General features: G+C 33.5%; 1 protein-coding gene and 1 pseudogene across 5 annotated transcripts in view; both read left to right on the top strand.

The window, feature by feature from the left end:
- Positions 1-25,565, top strand: part of LOC145297707 (uncharacterized) — a 151,355-nt gene that overhangs the window by 70,344 nt on the left and 55,446 nt on the right. For all 5 annotated transcript variants that reach the window (XR_013870314.1, XM_080143910.1, XM_080143928.1 and 2 more), the window contains exons 2-6: positions 2,033-2,144; positions 8,184-8,294; positions 12,648-12,719; positions 15,012-15,072; positions 23,561-23,676. Coding sequence is in view for 4 of the 5 variants with exons in the window: in XM_080143910.1 (XP_080000036.1) it covers positions 2,033-2,144; positions 8,184-8,294; positions 12,648-12,719; positions 15,012-15,072; positions 23,561-23,676 (472 nt within the window). In the remaining variant the exon portion in view is untranslated. The remainder of the gene's footprint in view (positions 1-2,032; positions 2,145-8,183; positions 8,295-12,647; positions 12,720-15,011; positions 15,073-23,560; positions 23,677-25,565) is intronic.
- Positions 25,200-25,318, top strand: LOC145242012 (5S ribosomal RNA; annotated as a pseudogene).

Genomic DNA, 25,565 nt, shown 5'->3' on the forward strand with positions numbered 1-25,565 from the left:
AGAAAAGTGTGTTGTTGGATCTAAGGTAAAGATTTATTTAAAAAAAAAAAAATGATCTATAATCAAACAGACTCCCCCTCAGAAAAACAATGAAATATGGTTTTTGTTGTTGTTGTGGTTGTGGTTGTTATTGTTGTTGTTGCCAACCCCCAAACTCCTCATGTTAAGAACGGCTTTAGGAACGGACACACCCAACCTCTTCTGCCACCCACAACATTCCCATATTAAGAACGGCTCTAGGAATAGACACTCCATCTGTGAGTGGGGAATGGAGGGCAGGTTGTCAGAATATTTACTCCATATTTAACTTTGATAATCGCTGTAAGAATCCTGAGGCTAAATACTAAGCAACAAAAGAAAAAAAGTCATCATGTTAAAGGAAAATGTGTCTCTAATTTATCTATAATAAAACACATGTATATGATATTGGGTCGTCAACTGAATTCTAGGCTGCTAATGCAGGCTATGCAAAGTGAACAATGGTAACCATAAATAAAAATGTTATGTTTCAGGGTGTTTTTTTTTTGGTGGGGGGTATATATGTGATGTAATGTGTGCATAGGTATAAAAAAAACTTTAAATAAAGAAAAATGTATGCAGAAAGAAACGGCCCATTCTAAAACAAGGCAAAAACAAACAAACAAAAAAAGGAAATAGCACCGTTGTCGGTTCCTCAGTATATTCTGAAATTGCATTTTATTTCATGGATTTTTCTTTTTTTTGTGACCGGGAGGATAGTTGTGCATAAATGTGAGGATGTAACATTATGATTATGAGCTTTTAATAATTTTATATTTGGGTTAATATTCATAAAACTATTATTTCATGTAGAGGGAGCGGCCATATTTGTAAAGATATGATATGTTCGTTTTGTTTGTAAGGTGTTTAATCTGGAATAATAGATTATTATGTTCTCAGCCAATGAGAATAGCTGGAATGTTAGTAGGGAGAAATTATTTTTTGAATCAGGAAGTGGAAAGGTAATTATATGCCTATGAGTGTATGATCTAGTTAAGAAGGGTGTCTGGGTAATATAGTTATAATGTATATATATCTTGCCAGTCTTGACTAGGGGCGGTGGGAGGACTTTAGATTTAAAGGGAGAAAATAGGAACTACTTCCTCTATAGATAATGGTGATTGTGATGATGTTTCTCCTAGGATGTAATGTAGAACTTTATTATAACGAATAAATGTGTATAAAACAGTGTTCTAAAGTTACCTAAGATGATGGATAATAGTTTAGACATAATAAATTTGTATGTAGGATCTGTTATTGCAAACCTATGGTAATTTGGTACAGAGGGGAATTTCTGTAATAAAAATATTATATATAGAGATGGAGATAAGAGTAATACCCCCCACACATATGTATGCATATTGTATTGATAAAAAAATGGAATCAGCATAACTCACTTTGCCATTGTGTCTTGTGTCTATCCATTACACCTCTACATTGTATTGCCTTCTATAAATTTCTTTTATATACACGCTAAACAATGCTTCAAGCAAACTACATTAACCTCTTATTTTTATTCAATTTATTCATTGTACATTTTTATTTATTTTATGTATTTATTTTACTTGTTTATTTGAATTATTTTATTTTATTCTTTTAACTTATTTTATTTATATAACACACAAAAAAGTAAATAAAAATGATTTTTCATTTCACAACATTTTCAGGTTTTCAAATTTTCTTATTTAAATTCATTAAAAAATTTTTTTTCTAAAATGTGTGACCTTACATTGCTTAAATTTCGCGCTTAAACCAAACGACAACACGTGGATAGAAACAGTTATCGAGACTAGATGTATTTTCTCTTTGGGCGGATTCGACATCTTATTACATCATTATGAAGAAAAAAAAAACTTAATCGGACTGACATTTCCTTGATAAAGCCAGGTTATTGGCGAAAATTCAGAATTTAATAACACCAAAAAAAAAAAAAAAGTAAATAAAAATGATTTTTAATTTCACATTTTCAGGTTTTCAAATTTTCTTATTTTATTTTGTTTTATTTATTTTACAGAGTTTCACAACATTCAGAGGCTGTGAACCAGGCACGATTAATATTGAGTCGATTGGAAGAAGCAGAAAGCATAATCAGAGAAAGTATTCTTCCATGTCATGAAGAGCCAGACGTGAGTTGATGAAAAAAATAAAAAATATAAGGCCATGACTCTAATAATGTTTTACTATTATAATCAAAGCCATTGAACTAATCAGAACAAACCTCCTTTAAAGCTTCAAATATATCCTATTTTGATGAAATTTATATATGTGAACTACTCTAAGAAAAACAATGGAAGTGGTCCTGAATCTCTATATTCCCCTTGATGTGCAAAATGTCTACGTTTTCCACACCTAAGTGAACCAAGGGAGGGGAGCTGTTAAAACTTAATCAATTAAAAAAGTGAATGAAAAATCTGTTTTTTTTTTTTTTTTTAAACTTGTATCAATTTATTAATTTTTTTTTTATAGAAATATTTTTTTTTTTTTTTTTAACTTTCTCTGAATTCAATCGCATGAAGAAATAGACAACAATTGAATGACAAAACAGAACTTAATAGAATCCCCCAAAATAAATTGTTAATTTCAACTGATCGAAAAATGTACTGTCGTCTGCCTTTTCATTATTTGTGGGCCAGGGTTAAACATGTTCTCTTGACACTTTTCTTTTTTGTGGAAGCTGTTGTTTTATTGTTTTTTTTTTTTTACTTATTCATATATATTACCTTGCTGAAATAATAACGTTTATATTTAGAAAGCCATTCTTAATGTAGGGAGGGGAGAGTGTTTTGTAACTATTCTGTACTTTCACTTAACAATTTAACAAACAAAAATACCATAAAAATTGAATTTAACTCGAAAATACTATTAAAAAATAGCACAGTAACATAGATGAATAATCACCGGGGTTTTTTTTTTTTTTTTTTTTGTAAATGGCTTAGCCTAAAACCGAAACAATTGTAGTAGGGCTAATATGTAACCCCTCCATGTGGAGAAGGTGGTTAGGACCTCTGTTTATCTTGAATTCTCGGCTGGTGTCGTCTAGTCTTCTCTGAGGTTGTTACATGAAATCTGGTATGCTGAAAACGAATAACAAACTCACGCAGGCAGAAAGACAACAAACACTTGTATTTAGTCTACTGAAGCTTAATTTCGCAAAGTTATGTACAAATGGTTTTACAAGTATCACTCAGTTTTTTTGTAAGTTTTTTTCAAAGTCTCAAATCTCTTCACAGACAGCAACAGACAGTTGGATGAGGAAGGTGGAGGGGTCACGTCTCTATACGGTCTGTTCTTCTCGTAATCAGCACGCAATCTCTCCCATCTGATCTGATCTCCTCTCATCTCTAACTGACTAATTTTAGCACTGCAGTCATATATATAGTAAGGTATGTGGATGGGGTGGAAGCTCTCCCAGCCAATAAGATTTCACCACGAAATCAAAAGCTTTAGGTTTTTGCGTGAGTACAATTCGCATACCTGAAATTTGAATTCTGATTCTCACGATAGCCAAGGTCAGATGTCAATTCTGACATCCGATTTTGGGTTCACCAAGGGCAGACAATGTTATACGTGAAATTTCCTGTCATCAACTTAACTACAAAACATATTTCTCTGGTTTCAAACAATATCTAGTTTGACATGAAATAAAATATATATATTTATCTTCTCTATCTTAAATCCTCAGGTTATCTGGCGTCATCCGGGAATGATAAGCTACCTCAGTGTAGTTCTAAAGTTCCTCAATGGGGGATTACGTCACACTACTACATCGTAATAATAATCATGATAATAAACTTATAATAAGGTTATAACGGGTGTGTCAAAATTTGAAAAATTCCAAGAGAACGAACCAGTAAGGAGCTATGAATTTAAGGCAATAAATGAACAAAAAGCGAAGGACAAATGGATTGAAAATGCGTGACCAGTTCAGTAGAGATCTGTGCAAACCTGTTCTAGTCTCACACAAAACATGTGTTCACATCTCAAGCCACTTTTCTTGTCATATACATATGCGCACACAAACATACGCGCGCACGTACACACACGTACATATATTCACGTTCACACATTCACATTCATGTGCATACACACACACGGTAAATAATGTATACGCACACATGGGCAACGTCACTTCCCTTTAAAGGAAATCCACACATGTGCAAAGAACACCGGAAACAACTACAAAAGCAAGAGACCTGAGCTGTTTCCTCCTTTTCGATTCGGCTTCCGACCTAAGCGGTCGACGGACCAACTGCTCCCTTCAGGGTGCGCACGTGCACTTCACGTTCCCTGCTACTATGTGTGGGGCAAGAACCAACAGACAGTACGTACACCTTACACACTTTCTCTCTCCATGGCCTGGATTGACTTTCTCACTCTCTCTTTCTACACCAGCTAACAGCGAGAGACGCACGCCGAACTAAACACGTGCTGTACCCTTTTCTTTCATTTGTTTCTTCATGAAATAAATTCTAGTTTGTTTATTTCAATAAACGCGTTGTTCATTTCTTTCTCAATTCAGTTAATTTTTCCTATTTTGTATGACTGGGGGATATAAATAATATACCACACAGTCCATTACAGATCTACAAGGATGGACAAGGAAAAAACCTGGCGATGGCTGTCAAAATGTGACTTGAAATTTGGGACAGAAGCTCTAATATGTGCCACAAAGGAGCAAGCACTCACGACAAATTATGTGAAATATCACATTGATAAAACAGCTGAAAGTCCCTTATTGTAAGAAGTTAGCTCAAAAGGAATACAAGAGAAGGCATGACAATATTGTGTGAAAAATTCATTGGGATATATGTAAGAAAAGAGGCTTGGAATGCAGTGAAAAATGGTATGAGCATGTTCCAGAAGAGGAGGTGGAGAGTGATAATGCGAAATTATTGTGAGATATGAATATCCAATGTGATAATATGATTGAAGCAAGGAGACCAGATTTAATTTTGTTGGAAAAAAAAAAAAAAGGAAGACATGGTCTCATCCTTACAATGTGACCAGCACATCTGAAACGATGTTAAACAATTAAAGCCTCTATACTAAAGACACTAGACTATTCCAGGACATTGATATTGGTTTGAGTTAATTTTTAAAAGGTTAAAAGGTTTGAGTTAATTTTTTAAAGACTGTCTGAAGGAGGATACGAAGAGGTTTGGAATTGATCACACAACGTGAGACGTGAGTGCACATGAGAAAGCAGAATGTAGGAATGGAATAAAAGTTTGTGTGGAAAGCTTTCAAAGTGAATGGCATGATCGTGCTGGGGAGCTGAGAGCATCAAGAATAATGCATCGCAAAAACCAGCCTCATGCACAGTTGCCAAACGATAATGTGTGCCCAAATTTTGGTAGGACATGTGAATCTTGAATTGGATTGTCTTCTCACATGAGAACCCACAAATGAAGTCCCTGGAAACCTGTATTCTCGACCATTATGGTGAAATTTCATTCATACGTATTTAAAGTTTTAAGTCTTTTAGGTGTGCATTCAGAGATTCAGGACCATTTCCGTTGTCTTCCTGAAAATTTTACATAAGAATACACTTTTAGATTAACTGATTTTAGAGTCAGTTTCGGTCCTCTTATACACATCTTCTCTCTGTCAACAGAAAGAATTCATTAAATCATTAGACTTATTCAGCGATACATCTTAACTCTCCTGCGACCTCACATTATTTGTACATATATTTCACTTAATTGTACGTTAACTGCATATTCCCTTTTGAATATTTTTTCTTTTTCCGTTTGATAAAAAAAAAAATTTACATGCATATCCTGTAGTCGTTACTCTTCACGCAATAATTTTTATTTATTTGTTTTTAATTTGTAGCCAACAATTAACTCCTGAGTTTGTTGACAGAAGGGATCCTTAGGGTTTCTCCGGTTATTATTTTTAAGCCTTGTATAAATTTTGTACTGTAAAAACAGCTATTTAAATATATATGTATATAGATATAGATATATTTATTTGAATATATATATAATTATTACTATAATTATTTTTAATACCAACAGGCACTAGTGTTTCATCCTTTCGGGATTCATCAGTGTAGGGAGTTACAATTACAGCCGGTCGGGAGATTCGAACCTGGCCACGAAGCCATCTCTGATTCCATTAGCAAGGAACAAACCACACGCTCAACTGCGAGAAATACAGTTGAAATTAACATTTATATAAATTTCTAGACAGAATGATCTAATGATTATAACATCATGATCTGTGCATGCAATTGACCAACTTTAATTTCAACTTTAAAGTGCTCAACAATAAGAACCAAGTTCTTTAAAGAGCTTACATAATTATTACTATAAGTATGATGTGTAACATTCATTCATCCTCTTTTAATCCTGGTCTCCCCGCTAGCATATATATATATATATATATATATACTATCCACTTATCTTGTGCTTCCTTTTTTAAAATTAAATATGTTTTTAACTCTTTTTCAAGATGTCTTTTAACATGTTTTATTAATCATTTGTTCATATTCTTATATATATATATATATATATATATATATATATATATATATATATATATATATATATATATACTAACAGGGAGACCCTGCTCTAGATTTTACCATCTTTCCCATTGGATTTGTATCATACCCTTTTTCTCCTTTTTTTCCATTTCTTGCTTTCTCAAACTCCCTGAATTCTTATAAGCTGTCTCAAACTGTTAAATGACTTTTTTCATGCAAATATGATAAACTTCATATTATTTGTTTCCTGTGATGCATTAACCTGCAAAATTTATTGTATATTTTTAAAACATCTTCCCTCTGATGAGAAGAATTGCATTCTTCGAAACTCCATGGAATAAGATTTTTCTTGTATTATTTGTAGTCCATGTCGAATAATTAAAATTTTGTATACCTTCCTTATAGGTTTATAAGGCTTTTTTTAAAAAGAAATTTGAATAAATTTTCAATATCAAGATTTATATATATATATATATATATATATATATATATATATATATATATATATATATACTAGCAAGGAGACCAGGATTGAATGAGGATCAATGAATGTGGAACAGTTGTTGATCCTCAATCAATTCCGTGAAAATCCTCATTCTGACGTTTTCGATTCCTGAAAGTATTTTTTCAACCAGTAGATGACAAATGTTTATGTATCAAACCAACTCTTATTTCCTGATCTGTCAAAATAACACCTGTATTCCAAAAGTGCATTCCGACACATTCTAATCCTAGCCTCTATTTGATTACAAACTTTTACGACTTGAATAGCTATAAAAGATTATCACTATTATTATATTGGGTCGGCAACTCATTTTTCTGTCGTGCCATTTTATCTTTCAATATTGAAATCGTTTGTTTTCAAATTTTAGGGTCTTTTTTTTTTTTTTTTTTAATTTTTTTGAGTTACTTTAAGCTAATTTTTCTTTATGTTCACCTCGTCAAAATGTAATATCAAGTTAAAAAAAATAAACAATTTTTTGACACTTTGATCCTATTTTTTTTTTTTCTTTTGGGTATTGAAAATATTGTTACTTTTCCTGTTTGTTGCATCATTCAAAATGATCTGCTCCTTTAAGTTGATGTTTAATTTCCCGGACTCACCCTAAAACAAACAAACAAAAAAACATATAAAGCATTCAGTTTTCCTTTCAATTTCATTTCAGTTCTTGTCCCAAATTTCTATTATATCAAAAAAAAAAAAAAAAAAAAAGAAAGAAAAATCTGTATGATGTATGTACCTGTGATGAAGCGAAAATATATTTTAAAAAAGTAAATTGCTCGAATAGTTTTATTTAAGAAAATCAAATTTTATGAGTAACCGAATAATGACTGTCTGAAAACAATTTAAAAGAAAACGAAGGGAAATAACTCTATTTAATTAAAACTTGCAATATTTTTGTTTAATGTCTACAAATTTACATTAATCGCTTAAAAATAATTTTCTTGATAAAAATAAAACTGCTTCATCAATTTACTTAATTTTTGGAATATGATATATTCGTTTTATCTAGGGTGCATACATCATACAGATTTTTCTTTCTTTTTTTTAATATAGGGGGAATTTGAGACAAGGGCCTAGATTTTTAAAAAATTATTGTTTTTTTTTTTTTATTTTAGTTTTATTTTCTTTCAATTTTTGTTTTTTAAAAGAATGTTTTTTTTTAAATTTTAGGATTCATGTGGTATCCTCGGGTGCTTACCCTGTCTGCAGTGCCATCGGTGGAACTTCAACATTCCCAAATACATCACAAAAAACATCTCCATATTTTCCATCATAATACAAGTGAGTATTAACTAATTCTCATGAGTGAGTCAACATAATCACGTTGAGAAACCAGTTCTTATTAGATCACCAGAGTTAAGAGATATTGAACTTGGTCAGTATTGAATGGGTGACTCTTTGGGAATACCAGGAACTATATGTGGGCGGATGGTGAAATCTCTCTGCAAAAACTAACATAAAAATCATTTCTCCTAACCAGTATATACTGTGAGGTATTATTCTCACTCGTTTTAACTCCAAGATAGTGGCAAAAATAAGACAATACAGCAAAGGCTTACCTTAAAATTCAATACAAATTTTATTTGTTCCTAGTTGCAAAAAAGGAGTGGCATTTTGCCTCTGAAAAAGAGCTCTTAACTACTTCGAAAGGTGATAGTCTTTTATCTTCAACAGGAACTGGTTACAGGTTCATCTGTCTTTAAAGATCAGTGATTATAGCCATTTGAAAGGGGTTGATATGATGCCTTCTGATGAAAAAAAATTAAATTCTCATCTTGAGACAATATTACAGAAGTTCATAATTAATGTTCATTCAAAGGAAAAGTCCTTAATGACAGATCAACAATTCAGACCTTAAAGTCTCTGGGAGGCCCATATAATAATAACTGAGCCTAATTATTTAGGCTTAAAATAATGTCTCAAGGAAACACATATAATAATATCTTAGCCTAATCATTTAGGCTTAAAATTTCAGTCTCAAAGAAATGAAGGTTAGAGGCACCAAATGCCTCATATGCAGTGAGTATGATAGATCCTTGTATGGCTGTCTTAGTGGAACTGAGAAAGGAAGGAATGCATGCAAAAAACCTGCCAAGGGAATCGCTCTGCAGCAAATATAATCAACCAATTTGATTGGGTTAAAATAGACAATGGGAGGCATGATGTAGTTATCAAATTTCTGACAGTACATGCGACTGGGAACCACATGTGAATTTCATATTTCCTAGAAATTTTCTTCATGAAGGGAGAAGCTGGTTTAACTGTGTAGAAAGTTTGAACGAAGTCTGCATATCGAATCCATAGTTCTTGGAAATGTATTTAATGTACAGTTCTTGGAAAGAAATTCACATATTTAATGTATTTATTTGCTTCCCCACCAAAGCAAATTAGGCACAAGGCCGTTTTTAATGTGGGGAAAAAACCAGCTCCCTAAAATAGGCAAAAAGAGGGCACTCTGGTTACCAAAAAATAATAATTGTCCCAGTAGAGAGGGTTTCCCCTCCATTGACTGGGACAAATTACCTTAAGTGCAGCATCTGCAGAACAGATACTACACTTTGATCCCGGCCTGAAGGCCATCTAAGTTTTTGTACAATTTATAAGAACTTCATCTGAGAGAGGAATTTTGATCAGGGGAGGTAATCAAAACAAGGAAATGTACAGTGTGTATGTTTGTAGGTTATTATTAGTGAGTTGACTGTTGTTGATAAGCTCTTAACAGTTATTTAAATATCTCAAATGATAAATATATCAAAGAGCATCTGGCAAGTAAGTCCCTCTCCCTCTCTCTGTCTCTGTCTCTCTCTCTCTCTCTCTCTCTCTCTATATATATATATATATATATATATATATATATATATATATATATATGCTCCTATAAATTTGTTTTTTTTGTGTATTGATATTTACATTAAAAACCCTTTTTTTCTATTTATTTAAAAAGAAAATACAGCTTTGTTATATATGGGTCGTGGAACTACATTAATCTGCAAAAGATCTATATAAGTTGCATATTCTTTTAAACGTTCATTTTAATTAATTCCCTATTAGTTTTTACGGTTTTCTTATGGGATGATCACCTTTTGTTAACTATTACGTGTAATTATATTCATGCAGATATTCTACATGATTTATACTTGTGTAATATTTGTGTAAAAAGCTTATAGTAAATACAAACCTTTTTCTATATATATTTATGTATGCGTATATATATTTGTTTAAAAAATTTTGCCTACCAAACTCCTCTGTCTGTTTTTGGTCTGCAGACATGAAACTTAATACACAGTGTATTCAAACCCATGCGAAACTTTATATTTGGGTTTTAGCTAGGTAAAATCGGTGCAAAAGTGTGAAAATTGAAAAAATAAAGTTTGCCAGATATAGGTCGAATGATGGCATTACGAATATGCGTACGTAATGTAATAGATATTGGTTCATGTTTTAATTTTTAGCCTTGCAGCAAACATGTCTTCATAGCTCAGGTATAATGGCAAAGGAAAAAGTAAATTGTAAGCTAAACGTTTTGGTTTCGATTGTCAGTGGTGGTACACAAGTCATTTTTTTTTTTTTTTTAACTTTTTAAATCATTACCCAATATATTACTATATATTGGATCCAATATAATATAATGATAAATACAAAATCTGCATTAATCAAAATATCATATTTAATTGTATTTACAATCAGGTAATGCCGGGCAACCAGCTAGTATATATATATATATATATATATATATATATATATATATATATATATATATATTAGTCATCCTCATACAGTAGTTTCGCTGTATCACAGCTCATCAGTGCAGCTAGACTAGCACCCATCCCTAGCCAGAAATTGAACCTACAACCATCTAGTTGATAGTTGGCAGTTCTAAGCTCTAGCCCATGGGATCAGTGCCCATAAAAGACCTTATCAAATGTGTATTTATATAGACACTCACCGACTGCTTTTATAGTGCTCGAGCTGCTTGTTTATTTATAAACAAACAAACAGAGAGCTTAATGTTTCATCTTTATGGAATTATCAGTATGGAGATAATTGTTTAACCGGTTACATTATTCGAATACCAGACGCAAGTCACATTTTAACTCAAATTTGTATGTTCGAACCAATGAGGCCTACTGCAACAACCATGCAAAAGGAGGAGGAGAAATAAACACTATTATGTCTTTTTTGATTAGACCAGTCTTACAGTGTTTGACAAATCACATAGTATAGGCAGGAACTCACATTTTTAGCATTGATTAGACAGTTTATTTTCTTTCTCTTAAAGTGCCTAGGCGAAAGGGAGCTATAAATAATTATTTAATAATAAATATTTTTAGAGAGATAAAGGGTAGGGGATCAATTGAAATGGATGTTTTGCTGAGATCATTAATATTTTGATTTTTGTTTCTAAAAAATATATGAGTATTAGGCATATTCTTGCTTTTGAAAAGGTGTCAGCAACCTGGGAGTCTATTCTTATGCATATGAAAGTGGTCATTGATAGTTTCCACAGACCTTACACTAATCTTAGGCTATTTTGGTGAATAATTGTGTCAGTTTTTCAAAATGGCAGCCTCAACTTGATTGACAGATGCTTCATCAATGGCAGAAGATCTGGGAGTTGTTTCTACAGATTTCTGACCATGTTGAATTGACGATTCACAAGGTTATATGATGGAACATCTTTACCATAAGTTTCTTTCATTTCATCAAAAATGCCTTATTATGGTCTGCATCGTTTCAAATACAAAAAAAAAATGGGTCACTGTGCAACATTCAACAGGTTCCATTTCACAATGACTTAGTTCAAACACCATTGTAAATCTGAAACCACAATTAGTTCAGATCTGTAATTTGTCACACAACCCATAGAGATATAAATCATTATACATGCAAAATTTCAGCTAGATCAGATAGTGAATGCCCCTCATATACTTTAAATCAGAATAAGTTATGTGAGAACATGTAAATACATTTAAATCTGCAAGATAATACAAGGATAATATTGTGCTGTTTGGAATATGCTTTGCTTGTTTTTATATGACTTTCAAAAAGCAAATATTTTGAGCAAACGCTACTTATCTAGGTGCATGATGAGTCAATAATAACCATGTGCTTAGATAAGGAGTGCTTGCTTGAAATATTGATCATTTAAAGGTAATAAGAACAAAAAAGAAATAAACACCATCTATATTTGTATCTAATGCTAAATTAATACATTGGAATTACCCTTAACCCAAATGTTCGGTAAAGTCACTAAATACCGTATTGAGTTCATAGCAAGAAAATAATTTGTGTAAACATTAAAAATGTTCTTTTGTTAAATATTATTACACGAGGAGTCATTTTTAGTTAACATTCATTTTATTTCAGGCATCTAAACTCGAGAAATACAGACTTGGAATATGTAAACATTGCTTAAAAACTAACATGGCCGATATTTAAATATGTGAACATTAGATAAAAACCAACCAACATGGCTGTCTTTTAGCTGCTTCAACTCAAAGCAAAAAGCCTTGGCTTTGTTGATCGAAAAATTATCTGACACCGTTTACTACTGAGGACTTTCAAAACTTGAACTTGTATGCAATTTTGTTAATTGAAACCATTTTGCAATGATCTTATTTTTTTTACTTGCAGACTTTGAACCTGATAATTCTCACATTAATAGATTTGTTTCCAAGACAGAGCAAGAATGAAACCCTAATATTGGTACGTTTATTGCTTTTTGCTCACATGTATATTTTTTTTTGTATTATTTGAATTCTTTGGATTAGTCTTCTCATCTTGAGTGTCATTTATACAACATCTCACCTGCTAACACGATTAAAGTTTTTTTTTTTTAATAATTCAGTCATAGTCAGGTTATTCCGACTGCATAATTTGGAAGCTACTATTGTAACTTATTAGAATTGACTAAAAAAATCAGTTGGAATCATTGTTTTTATCTAAGAACTCCATTTATCGACTACAAAATCTCGTCCCAATAATGTAGAAGCACCAAATTTTTTATGTAACTTATTTAAAAAGTTTTTTGAGGGAAGGTGAGAGTTTAGATGGGTGCACCCCTAAAATGGTAAAGTTTACAAAAAGAAAAGCAAACAAACAAAAATGATGTGATCATGCTACTCAGCCTATCCTGCCTTGACAGAGTACAAAATAGACTTCGTGACTTAGTGGGGGATGCCCTTTTCTCTTCCTGCAACTTTTCTCCCACAGAAGAGACGTTGTGAGTCGGTCTTTGTTTTATCATTATTTCCATGGGAAGTGCTCGTCTGAGCCCCCCCCCCCCGCCAATCTTTCATCCCCACTCTTTATCTGTGCCTAAATCAAAACGTAGATTCCATGAACAAAGCTTCTTTCTTAGAACTGCACGCCTGTGGAACTCCCTTCTGCTTGCCTGTTTCCCATCTGACTACAACTTGGATGTCTTCAAGTCCAACATAAACAAATTCCTAATGAACCGCCCCCTTAAGTAAGACACTTTATCAAATCTCCAATACTAATGATTACTACGACACTATCCCATTGATTGCTGTACACGCAATAACCCTTGTCCCCGAGTGGCTTCTGGGCCGTGATAAGTGGTGACCTCCATGTAAAAAACAAAAAAAATAAAAAATAAAAAAACTTACTGGGTTGCCAATAATATGTATTCCAAAAATCATTACGATCAGTTTATAGAAAATAAATAAAATAAACTTTACATAAATTCACCTCCTAGATGTTAACAATCACACACACACAACAAAAACATATATTACCTATCCTTACATTTAGCAGCTCTTGTCGAAAATTCATATTAATTGGTTAATTAATTTAGTGTGAATCCTGCGCATGAGAATATATAAACATGTACGCATTTTTGTACCTAACATATTTTAAAAGTTTTTGAGAGAGGGTGTGAGTATAGATGGGTGCACCCTTAAAATAATAAGGTTTACAAAATAAAAATATGATGTGACCATGTTGCTCACCGGGTTGCTGAGAATATATATTCCACAATTCATAATGATTATATATTACTCCCTCTTACACTTGGAGAGTTCTTTTTTTTTTTTTATTTTTACTTAGGAGTCACTACTTATCAAGGCCTGGAGGCCACTCGAGGATAAGGGTTTATAAGTGTACAGTAGTCAATGGGACAATATCATAATAATCGTTAGTAGTGGAAATTTAGTAATTTGGATTACTTGAAGGTGGGCTCTCTCTACCGTGCTAGAAAGCTACTTATGCCTGAAAGTATCTTGTATCTCTATAAGGCCACCATTCGCCCACGTATGGAGTACTGTTGTCAAATTTGAGCTGGTGCATCTGCTACTAGTATCTCACTCCTGGATAGGGTTCAAAAGAGAGTTGCCAACCTGACAGGTCCTAAACTGTCATCAGAGCTTGAACCTCTCCTCCTATCGACGGAGTGTTGCATCCCTCTGCCTATTCTACAAGTATTTTGATGGTGAATGCTCTGACGAACTACAAGCCCTTGTACCTCTTCGACATAAATACGCTCAGCAAACCCGACAAGCAGCAAAATCCCACCCCTTCACAGTAGAGATCCCTAGATGTAAGAAAGCCTTCTACTCTATTAGTTTCTTCCCCAGAACTGCTAGACTTTGGAACTCCCTTCTGGGTTCCTGCTTTCCCAACAGTACTGACATGCAGAAGTTCAAGTGTAATGTGAATCTACATCTTGCTGCTCAACTCCCTACATAATATCCCTGCAAGTTCTGCCCCCGATAGTATCCCCCTACTTCAAAGTGACACAGTGCCTTGTTTGGGGTGAAAATGGAATAAAATGAAAAAAAAAAAAAAATAAAACTTATGGGAACGGCTCATCAAAAATTTATTTACGTTGGAGTTCTGTCCAAAATTTATAATTGGTCAATCAGTGTAGGAGTGAGTATTATGCACGTAAATATATAAGTATATACCCTCATCCATTTCTTTTACGTTTAATTCTACATTTATTTTTTTCTAATGTGAAACGTTTCTTCGTTTCCACAGAGTGCCATCTTTATGACCTCCCTTCAGTTGTGTCATCTCGTGTTGGTAATTTTAACTTCAGGTGAGTTGTCGTTTACATTTTTATCACTCGTGTTGTGCCCTTATGAAGTCCTCTTTCAGTTGCATTCTCAGCATCTGTACATTTTTTTGCTTTTAATTATGAAAAATTCTACTTGAAACAAGGGGAGACAATTCAAACAGTTGTTAAAGTTTTACATAACTTATTAACAAAAAACAAATAAAGACACTAAATTAACAACAATAACGTTTTTTTTTTACAAGGTAGTCACCACTTATCAAGGCCCGGAAGCCACTTAAGGATAAGGGTTAGTGTATGTACAGTACGTTAGTGTTGGAGATCTGATAAAGTGTCTTACTTAAGAGAGCGGTTTATCAGGAACTTGTTTATGTTGGACTTGAAGACATCCAAGTTGTAGTCAGGTGGGAAACAGGAAACCGGAACAGAGTTCCACAGGCATGCAGTTCTAAGAAAGAAGCTTTGTTCATGGAATCTACGTTTTGATTTAGGCACAGATAAGGAGTGGGGAAAATTTTTGACAGTGGTTTCAGCTAGGCGCGTGTTTATCGTGAAAGATTGGCAATGGGGGACCAGAGATTGGAGTTCAGATGAGCACCTGCCATGGTAGTAACGATAAAACAAAAACAAGTTCACAACGTCCCTTCTGTGGGAGAGAGGTTGCAGGGAAGAGAAAAGGGCATCCCCCATTAGGCTACGAAGTCTATATTGTACTCTGTCAAGGCAAGATAGGCTGTTTTTAGCAGCTCCTGCCCAGATATGGCAGCAGTACTCCATCCTTGGAAGTACTTGGCTTTTATACAGATAGAGAATTGCATCAGGGGAGAGATATCTTCTGGAGCGGTAGAAGGATCCTACCATTTTTCCAGCGACCTTGGCAACTGACTTGATGTATGTATTCCATTTCAGGTCAGGAGTAAATGTCAAGGCCAGAAGCTTATCAAAACATGGAGCCTCCCCTAGACGAGAGCCACCCATTTCAATTGATGCCAGATGGGGATCAGAGCGTTGATGATGTAAAGATAGAAGCTTGGTTTTAGATGCATTAAAAGTAACCAGCCACCTGCTCCCCCACTGTACCATGTGCTCAAGATCAGAGGAGAGAGAATTAAAGAGAACTTTGTCATTTACGGCCTTTGATGTGCTGCCATAGATAGTCGTGTCCTCAGCATATATGTCAACGAATGATTTAAGTATGTGTTTTTGGAGATCATTGATGTATATCAGGAAGAGAGTTGGGCCCAGGATTGACCCCTGAGGGACTCTAGCATTAATATTGAGGGCCTCTGATTTCTGCCCATCAACCACTACTCTTATGAGCCTATCGGAGAGAAATGATTTAATGATCGAGAAAACATTTCCAGTTATACTGTAGCTGGAAATCTTGTGAAGTAGGCCCTTATGCCATAACTTATTGAAGGCCTTTGATATGTCAAGAGCAATTGCCCTAGAAAGGAAGTCTTTGTCAAGAGATTCGCTAATCCTATGAGATAAAACAGTTAGCACATCTGCTGTAGATCTTGCAGAACGGAAACCATATTGCATGTCACTTAGAAGGTTATTTCTGCTGACGTAATTGACTACTTCTTTATTTATTATGGATTCCAGCAACTTACTCATGACACACAGGAGACTTATTGGTCTGTACTGAGAGGGAGATGACTTGTCACCTGAATTCTTAAATACAGGGCATACTGATGAGGTTTTCCAGGGTGTTGGGAAGCAATTCTTAAGATAACGCTTAAACAGTTTTGTAAGTATAGGGGCAAGTTCTGGTTGAAGCTTTTTCAACACTATAATTGGAATGCCGTCAGGGCCAGTTGCTTTAGGTTCATGATTAGTTTGGCAACATCACGCACAGATACTTGTATATTACATACATTACATACATTGTTATAGGAGGAAATACAGAGAGTTGATGGCCTTGGTCACATAGGGTAGAATTAGCTGCAAAGTTCTTGGCAAATAGTTTGGCTTTGTCTGATGCTGACGAGATGACCTCAGGTCTATTAATGATGGTTGGGATAGAATGCACGATTGTGTTCAGGATCTAGTTTGCTATTTGGCAAAATTGGTGGGAACCAAGCTCAGCTACTTTGGATTTAACAGACTGGGCATATAGCTCTCTTGCATTTTTTATTACTCTTTTACAGTGGTTGTTGGCAGTCCTGAAAGCAGCTTTAGTCTCAGTACATCTATTACGTTGGTAGCTATGCAAAAAGTGATTTCTGTGTGCAATGGCAGCAGCATATTCTGGGGCGAACCATGGCTGGCTGTTAGGTTTTTGTTGGAATTTTTTGGATGGTATGAATCGGTCTATACCTATAATTAACCATTCGGTCAGGTCTGATACTATAGAGGACACATCCTTTTTAAACATGGAATGCAGAGGTAGATCAGATATAAATGTACGGAAACTATCCCAGTCAGCCATAGAGTATCGATATACAGTACGGTGGAGAGGTACGTCTGAAGACTTGTTACATTTCATTTTTATCTTAACTAATACGACCGAGTGGTCGGAAGATCCCAGAAGAGATAGAATGGAACATGAACATAGCTCAGGGGAAGTTGTGAGAAAAAGGTCTAGAAGGTTTACATACTGACCGGTAGTATCGGGCACACGGGTGGGTTCGTGAACAATGTGAGTGAGGTCATAGGCAATGGAGAAGTCATGACAGAACCTCCCCTCATCATCTGTCTTGTTTGAGTGGGTCAGCCATTCCACATTGTGGACATTGAAGTCACCACAAATGTGAATGTTAGCCGAAGGATGAGCAGACAGGATGTGGTCAATTTTCTCAGATATGCTCTTAAAGATATAACAGATATAACGTTATTATTTAAAAACGTTTATAACGTTATTATTTAAAAAGCCATTCTTAACATGGCGAGGGGAGGGTGTTTTGTATCTATTCTGTACTTTAACCTTATAATTGAATAAAAAAACATATCATAAAACTTTAATTAAACTTGGAAATATGATTTAAAAAATAGCACGGATCAGTAAGTGCATTAGCACCAGAGATTGTTAGGTGAAATACAGAAAAGTTTCTACCAAGAAAACCGTTATTTTTTCAGCCATTCTTACCAAGGGGAGGGAATGGTGTTTTGTCACTATTCTGTGCTTTCAACTAACAATTTATTAAAAAAACAAAAGGTAAATTTTCACATTAGGTCCACCTCCACAATTTTTAGGTTGGGGTGTTTATTCCGAAAGCCGTTCTTAACATGGGGAGAATGGTGGTATTTATTTCAAAAGCTGTTTTTAACAGACGAAAGACGGGTAAAAGGTTAAAACACGTGGTTAGGCATGGGTGTTGTTTATTCCAAAAGCTGTTCTTAATATGAGGAGGTTGGGAGGGTTTATTCATGTCCGCCAATGAATTATAGTGCATAGTACAGGTCTCTATATCTTGAAAACTACTTGCCTCTGCCAATTTTAAATGAGATTTTCTTATTCAGCATAATCGAAAATTGTGGAGGTGAACCTAATGTAAAAAAAATACCCCCCCCCCCCAAAAAAGAGATATCGTGAAATTTAAATTTAAGCACGGTACCAAAAATAAAATTAGACAGAAAAATACCCCCTTTGGGTTTGTACTTGCACAAAGACTTGAAAAAGTTGTCAACAAAACAAATATATAACAAGTAAATATTTTCAAAGACAAGATAAGTTACTTTTCTACCTAATTGGATAATTTTTAGTGTTTTTATTGGGTTTGTACTACTGTACATATAGATTCGAAAAAGTTGTCAAAAAATAAATGTATAACAAATATTATCAAAGGCAAGATATGTTACTTTATTACCAAAATGGATAATTGTTTAGTTTTTTTTAATGTAAAATGTTTATTCGGCTCGAAAAACACAGCGTTTACTGCTATATTTGAAAATTACAAATGGCAGCAGACTCTGTGTTAAACACGTTATATTTGGGAAAATGAGTTAAAACTAAAAAAACTATAAAAATACTGTTAAAAACCACCGAATACATGTCTGCCTATGTCACGGTAACATATATTGAGTGAGTTCCTAACAGTATTTTGTATAGTTTTTTACTTTTAACTCATTTTCCCAAACTTAACGTGTTCAACACAGTTTGCCGCCATTTGTATTTTTCAAATATACCGATAAACACTACATGTTTTCAGACCGATTAAACATTTTACACTAAATAAGAACACTAAAATCTTATCCAGTTAGGTAGAAAAGTAACTTATCTTGCCTTTGATAACATTTATATGTTATATTTATTTTTCGACGACTTTTTCGTTTCTGTGTTTAGTAATACAAACCCGTTTTATTTACTGTAACGTTTAGTCGGGTTGAAAAACAGTGTTTATCAGTGTATTTGAAAAATACATATGGTGGCGGACACTGTTGATGATGTTAAGTTTGAGAAAATGATTTAAAACTAAAAAACTATACAAAATACTGTCAGAAACCCACCAAATATGTCAACCTATGTCACGATAACATATAATCAGTGGGTGTCTGACACTGTTTTGTATAGTTTTTTTAGTTTTTAACTGATTTTCCCAAACTTAACGTATTCAACAGAGTTCGCAACCATTCGTCTTTTTCAAATACATCGATAAACACTGAGCTTTTCAAGGTGATTAAACATTTTACATTAAATAAAAACACTAAAAAATCATCCAGTTTGGTAGAAACGTTATTTACCTTACCTTTGCTTTCATTTATTCGTTTTTGGACATCTGTGTATAGTAACCCCATCCTCACCCAAATATTAATTAAAAACTCACATTTTTGAATACAATAAAAAAAAAACTCTATCTAGCGTTTCAACGTTTTAGCAACGTTCGGCTTAATCCATTGAATGTTGGTCGAGCCCAAGTCATGATTGACGGTAACTCGCGAGGATCTGGATCCAATTCTGCAAGAGTACCATTTTTTTTTTCATTTTCACCTTTTTTTTTTCATTTTCGCCTTTTTTTTTTTACTTTTTGGAGTGGATTACTGTACTAAGAATATAAGAAACATGCATTTTCTCTTTTTATTAGAATTTTCCATTACACCAAATTGAGCCACAGCAACGCGTGGCAGGGTACAGTTAGTATATATATATATATATATATATATATATATATATATATATATATATATTAGCTGTATATATATATCGGCTGACATCGGCATTTATTAAAAAGGAGGATAGAAGGTGATAATATACTACAAACATTAAATTAGCGCATATATATATATATATATATATATATATATATATATATATATATATATATATATATATATACTAGCAGAAATACCTGTCATTGACTGGGTTCAAAAACAGCTTACAGAAAATGGACTGTGATTGATGAAAGTATGATAGGTTATGAAAATGAGGGGGTTGTAAAGAGATGGGTTTTGATACTCAAAAATTTTACCCTAAGCAAAATATGATGAAAGTAAAGATAATTTTTGCGAAAATATATTTTTTTATATCAACTTTGTTTCCATTCGTAGCCAACAGTGACCAACAAAATGATGTTTCCTTACAAAGACAAAATGTTATATATATAATAATATAAATATACAAGAAATAAATGTTACCATAGTCAATAAAAGTTACTTTTATGGTAGAAAAGTTCATTGGTTTGTATTTTTAAGTAGTTTGTAAAAAAATTTTTTTTTTTTTAATTCATGAACCGGTTTAAAAAAACTCAAAATGGCAGCGACTTTGAAATGGAGAGCCCCTTTTTCAATTTGAAGGAGGGGCACCTGATCATTCTGTGTTAACAATTTAAGAGAGTTCTGTCACCGTAAGGAATATTTATAAACATATTTTAATCTTTTCCGTTATTTTGTGCTTGAGGAATATTCGATTATGGCATGTGTAGTTTATATAAAAATTCATTTAAGTAGTTATCGCCTCAAATTTCGTTTTAATTTCGGTTCGCTGAAATTATTTCAAGTAAAGAACATTAAAACCTATTTCAAAACAAAAAAACAGGAACTGAACTTTTATTGACTATGGTAACATTTTTTCTTGTATTTTTTCGGGTAGTCATTTGTTGGCTTTTCTGCTAAACACTCTTACTAAATAATATCGACGAAATATCGAAAAACAAAGAAACAAAAACAGTTTTGAAAAATAATGAAGCTTTACTTACTTTAGTAAAATAATCTGAAACAGCAAAATGGGATATTAAAAAAGTAAACACGTAATTACTTTAGTTTTTTAAAGCAAAGAATTGATATAAATATGAATAAGAAGAAAATGGCGCCCTTTTCAAGCAGAACAGCTTTGTTTCAGTTCTACAGTATTGAACGGTGTAGTATTGCGCAGTCGGATTCAGGGTTGTAACTATTGTAATGTAAAGAACATGCAGAAAGGGTTATAATCAACTGAATTCCTTCTAGTACACTGACAAAAAAAGCTTAAACAGATATATAAATAAAAATAAAAAGGTTATGTAAATGTTTTTAAAAAGACATGTAATCACGTGAGCAGGAGTTTTTCCTTCTTTTGACACGATAACAAGTAACGTTCTTATTTTTATTTATCTATTTATCTATTTTTGAAAGAGTGCCACGTGCTAGTGAAGAAGGAAAAAAACAGTTATGCAAAATTTGTGTCAAGAATTGTCTAAAGTTCTGACTTTTTTTTTGGCTTTCACTTTAATAAGAACGTGAATTTATGAGGTGAATTTATTCGACACAATATGATTCAACTCAAAAAAATAAATAAAAGCTAACGTGAATTAAGATTAAAGTTAAGGTGTTATTGTGGACCCTCACCCCTTTTAAAAAACCTTGTTAAACTTTGTGACATATTTACATTCTATGGAGGTCAGGCGCGAACGAACACCCAATAATTTTATTATACCATATTTCTTCAAACTGAAACATAATTATCAAAGTATACTTACGCAGATAGATCTGAAAAGTATTTGTTAAAGTTTGTGCCATATTTCTATGAAGTACAGGCGCGAACGCAGACCCCACAATTTTATTATACCATCCCTATTCAAGTTAAAACATACTTATCAAACTATTCTTATGTACATCTATATCAAAAACCCTTGTAAACGTTTTTTCTTTCATTTTTATTTCTATACTTTGGGGGCCAGGCACGAACGCAGACCTCACAATTTTTATGAACCACCGTTTCGCCAGATCAAACATACCCATTCCTGATCCTTGATACATCTTCTATCATTATATGTAAGCAGTTTTTTTAAAATAGTCAACCATATAGGAGCCTATTCATGACCACACACACACACACACCCACAGACGTTCAGCTTTATATTAAATATATATATATATATATATACTAATTTAATGTTTGTTGTAGTTATCACCTTTTATCCTCCTTTTTAATAAATAGAATCTTTCGATCAAATAATTTATAATCTGATAACCGTGACATATGTACGTATGTACATTAAAGGTACTTACAAATCGGACTTCTTGCCCTGATGAGACTATTTATTAGTAAAACATCGGACACAAAAAAATGATTTTATCATTATATTCTACACTTAAAGGTTTTTCAAATTTTTCATTTAAATTTTATTTAAAAATAAGTGTCCTCAAAAGTGTGTGACCATCTTTTCCTTTAAATTCACAACCGAAAACCAGAGCATAACACATGTGGATCTAGCGAAACAGGACATACATTTTCTCTTCTCTTCCGCTGCAAGGCATTGCCTCTGCCATAACACCAAAAGGAAGAATAGAAAAAAGCAAAAAAAAAAACAAAACATATGGATCACATTTCCTACCCTGATGAGGCTGTTTATTAGCAAAATATCAGACCAAAAAAATTTTTTTAAATGATTTTATTATATTTAGCACTTAAAGGTTTTTCAAATTTTTCATTTAGATATTGCTTTATATTGGTTTTAATTGTTCATGTATTGATTTTAATTGTTCATGTATTTGTTTTAATTGTTCATGTATTGGTTTTAATTGTTCATGTATTGGTTTTAATTGTCTGTTGGTGTAAATTCTTTTTAATCATCTATTTTGTACAGCATAATCATGTTGAACACACTGGTTCCCATCAGATCACTGAAGTTAAGCAATGTTGAGCATGATCAGTACTAAATGGGGGGCCATTTGGGACTTCCAGGTGCAGTATGTGCTCTCTGCTTCTCTTGGCATTGTTTCCAGTCGTCCTGGACTTCTTACCACTGGACTCAAATGGTGCCAATTCAAGGGACGTGTGGTTGGAGATTGTGCAACTTGGTCAGTACTAAAATGGGTGACCCTGCAAGAGTTGCAAAAAACCTAACGATGTCATCTCCCCTAACGGGGATATACGTGACTGGGGACCGCTCGTGAATTTCATACTTCCATGGAACTTCCTCCTTTCGAAGAAGTTGGTCAATCATCAATATGCTGATTCGAATTCATGTTTTATCTTGTCTAAAAAAAGTATTTTAAACTTAGAAAAATATTATATAATGGAAGTTCATAATGAAACTTTGTAAATTCAAAAATATAATCATTTTTTTTTATTCTTTTTCCTCTTTTGCAGTGGAACTCGCGCGAAAGCTCTTAACTCATTGTGGGAACAACTTTCTTTTATGCCAGTCATATATTTCCACCATTCTCCTGTTTTCTGGAGTTTACACAGTAACTTTCCGTTTAGATGTAAGTGAGTCTTTGTTTCAAACTAATTTTGTTCGCTACAAACAATTTTTGGTGTAAATCACGTGCAGATTTAATCTCCTTTTAACCCTACCAAACTGAGTTATCAATATAATGGTCATTTCTGAAACTGAGTTATCAATATAATGGTCATTTCTGAAACTGAGTTATCAATATAATGGTCATTTCTGAAACTGAGTTATCAATATAATGGTCATTTCTGAAACTGAGTTATCAATATAATGGTCATTTCTGAAACTGAGTTATCAATATAATGGTCATTTCTGAAACTGAGTTATCAATATAATGGTCATTTCTGAAACTGAGTTATCAATATAATGGTCATTTCTGAAACTGAGTTATCAATATAATGGTCATTTCTGAAACTGAGTTATCAATATAATGGTCATTTCTGAAACTGAGTTATCAATATAATGGTCATTTCTGAAACTGAGTTATCAATATAATGGTCATTTCTGAAACTGAGTTATCAATATAATGGTCATTTCTGAAACTGAGTTATCAATATAATGGTCATTTCTGAAACTGAGTTATCAATATAATGGTCATTTCTGAAACTGAGTTATCAATATAATGGTCATTTCTGAAACTGAGTTATCAATATAATGGTCATTTCTGAAACTGAGTTATCAATATAATGGTCATTTCTGAAACTGAGTTATCAATATAATGGTCATTTCTGAAACTGAGTTATCAATATAATGGTCATTTCTGAAACTGAGTTATCAATATAATGGTCATTTCTGAAACTGAGTTATCAATATAATGGTCATTTCTGAAACTGAGTTATCAATATAATGGTCATTTCTGAAACTGAGTTATCAATATAATGGTCATTTCTGAAACTGCTATATACCGAGTTACCGCTAAACCGGTATTTTTCTGACCACATGTTTTTGTGTTGTCAGGGAGATTAAAATAGCTAGCCAATTGCTGTTTAGCCTCGACTTAGCGCAAGCCTAACGTTCTGCAAATGGCTTTCTTTGTTTTGGTGGAGTTGTGAGTTGTTTTGTATATTAAAGTAACCATGAAGCGAGCTAGTGACGAACCAAGCACTTTGACAGTTAAAAAAGCGAAACCAAGGAGTTTCACAGTGCAACAAGTGTTGGATAAAGTGACAAATTCTGATTCAGATGAAGATGATCAGGGGTATGTTTCTGAATCAAGTGATGCTAGTGATGATGAATATATTGATGAAGGAGAAAGTGATGATAATTCTGATGATGCAAGTGGGCCTAGATCAAAATCGAGTGTTCAAAATAGGGGGCATGTCACTCAACCAGGTGATAGGTGAGATTCTGGTGTGGTTGATGAGGGATTGAGTCGCAATTTTGTAGCTCCAGATCTGGATTTAACAATTTTGCCCAGAAGGCCAGGCACAGGGGCAAATTAGGTTCAGTAGCTCAGGTCTGGTAGGGTTAAGTTCATCAGAACTAAGCCTGTCTTTAAGACTTGCATTACACGTTCATTGGATCATTATCGTATCATTTATCTCCATACAAAGCATGTAAGGCATAATCATTATTGACACACCGGTTCCCGTTAGATCACCAAAGTTAAGCAACGTTGAGCCTGGTCAGTACTAAAATGAGTGACCATTTGGGAATTCCAGGTGCTGTATGTGCTCTCTGCTTATCTTGGCATTGTTTCCAGTCATCCTGGACTTCTCCTTGCCATTGGACTCAAGCAATGCCGATTCAGGAGAGGTGTGATTAGGGATTGTGCAACCCTTGCCTCACAATTACTCACGCAGCTACCCTTATAGATGTTATCCATTGTCTTTCGAGACTGAACGGAGGCGTTTTTTATACAATGTGTGTCCTCAACTCTCACTAACCGAGGTACACTTCCGTACATTGTCATACTGCACA

This window comes from Euprymna scolopes, chromosome 2 (assembly GCF_053919585.1).
Source record: "Euprymna scolopes isolate OS-2025 chromosome 2, ASM5391958v1, whole genome shotgun sequence".
NCBI classification, from domain to species: Eukaryota; Metazoa; Mollusca; class Cephalopoda; order Sepiida; family Sepiolidae; genus Euprymna; species Euprymna scolopes.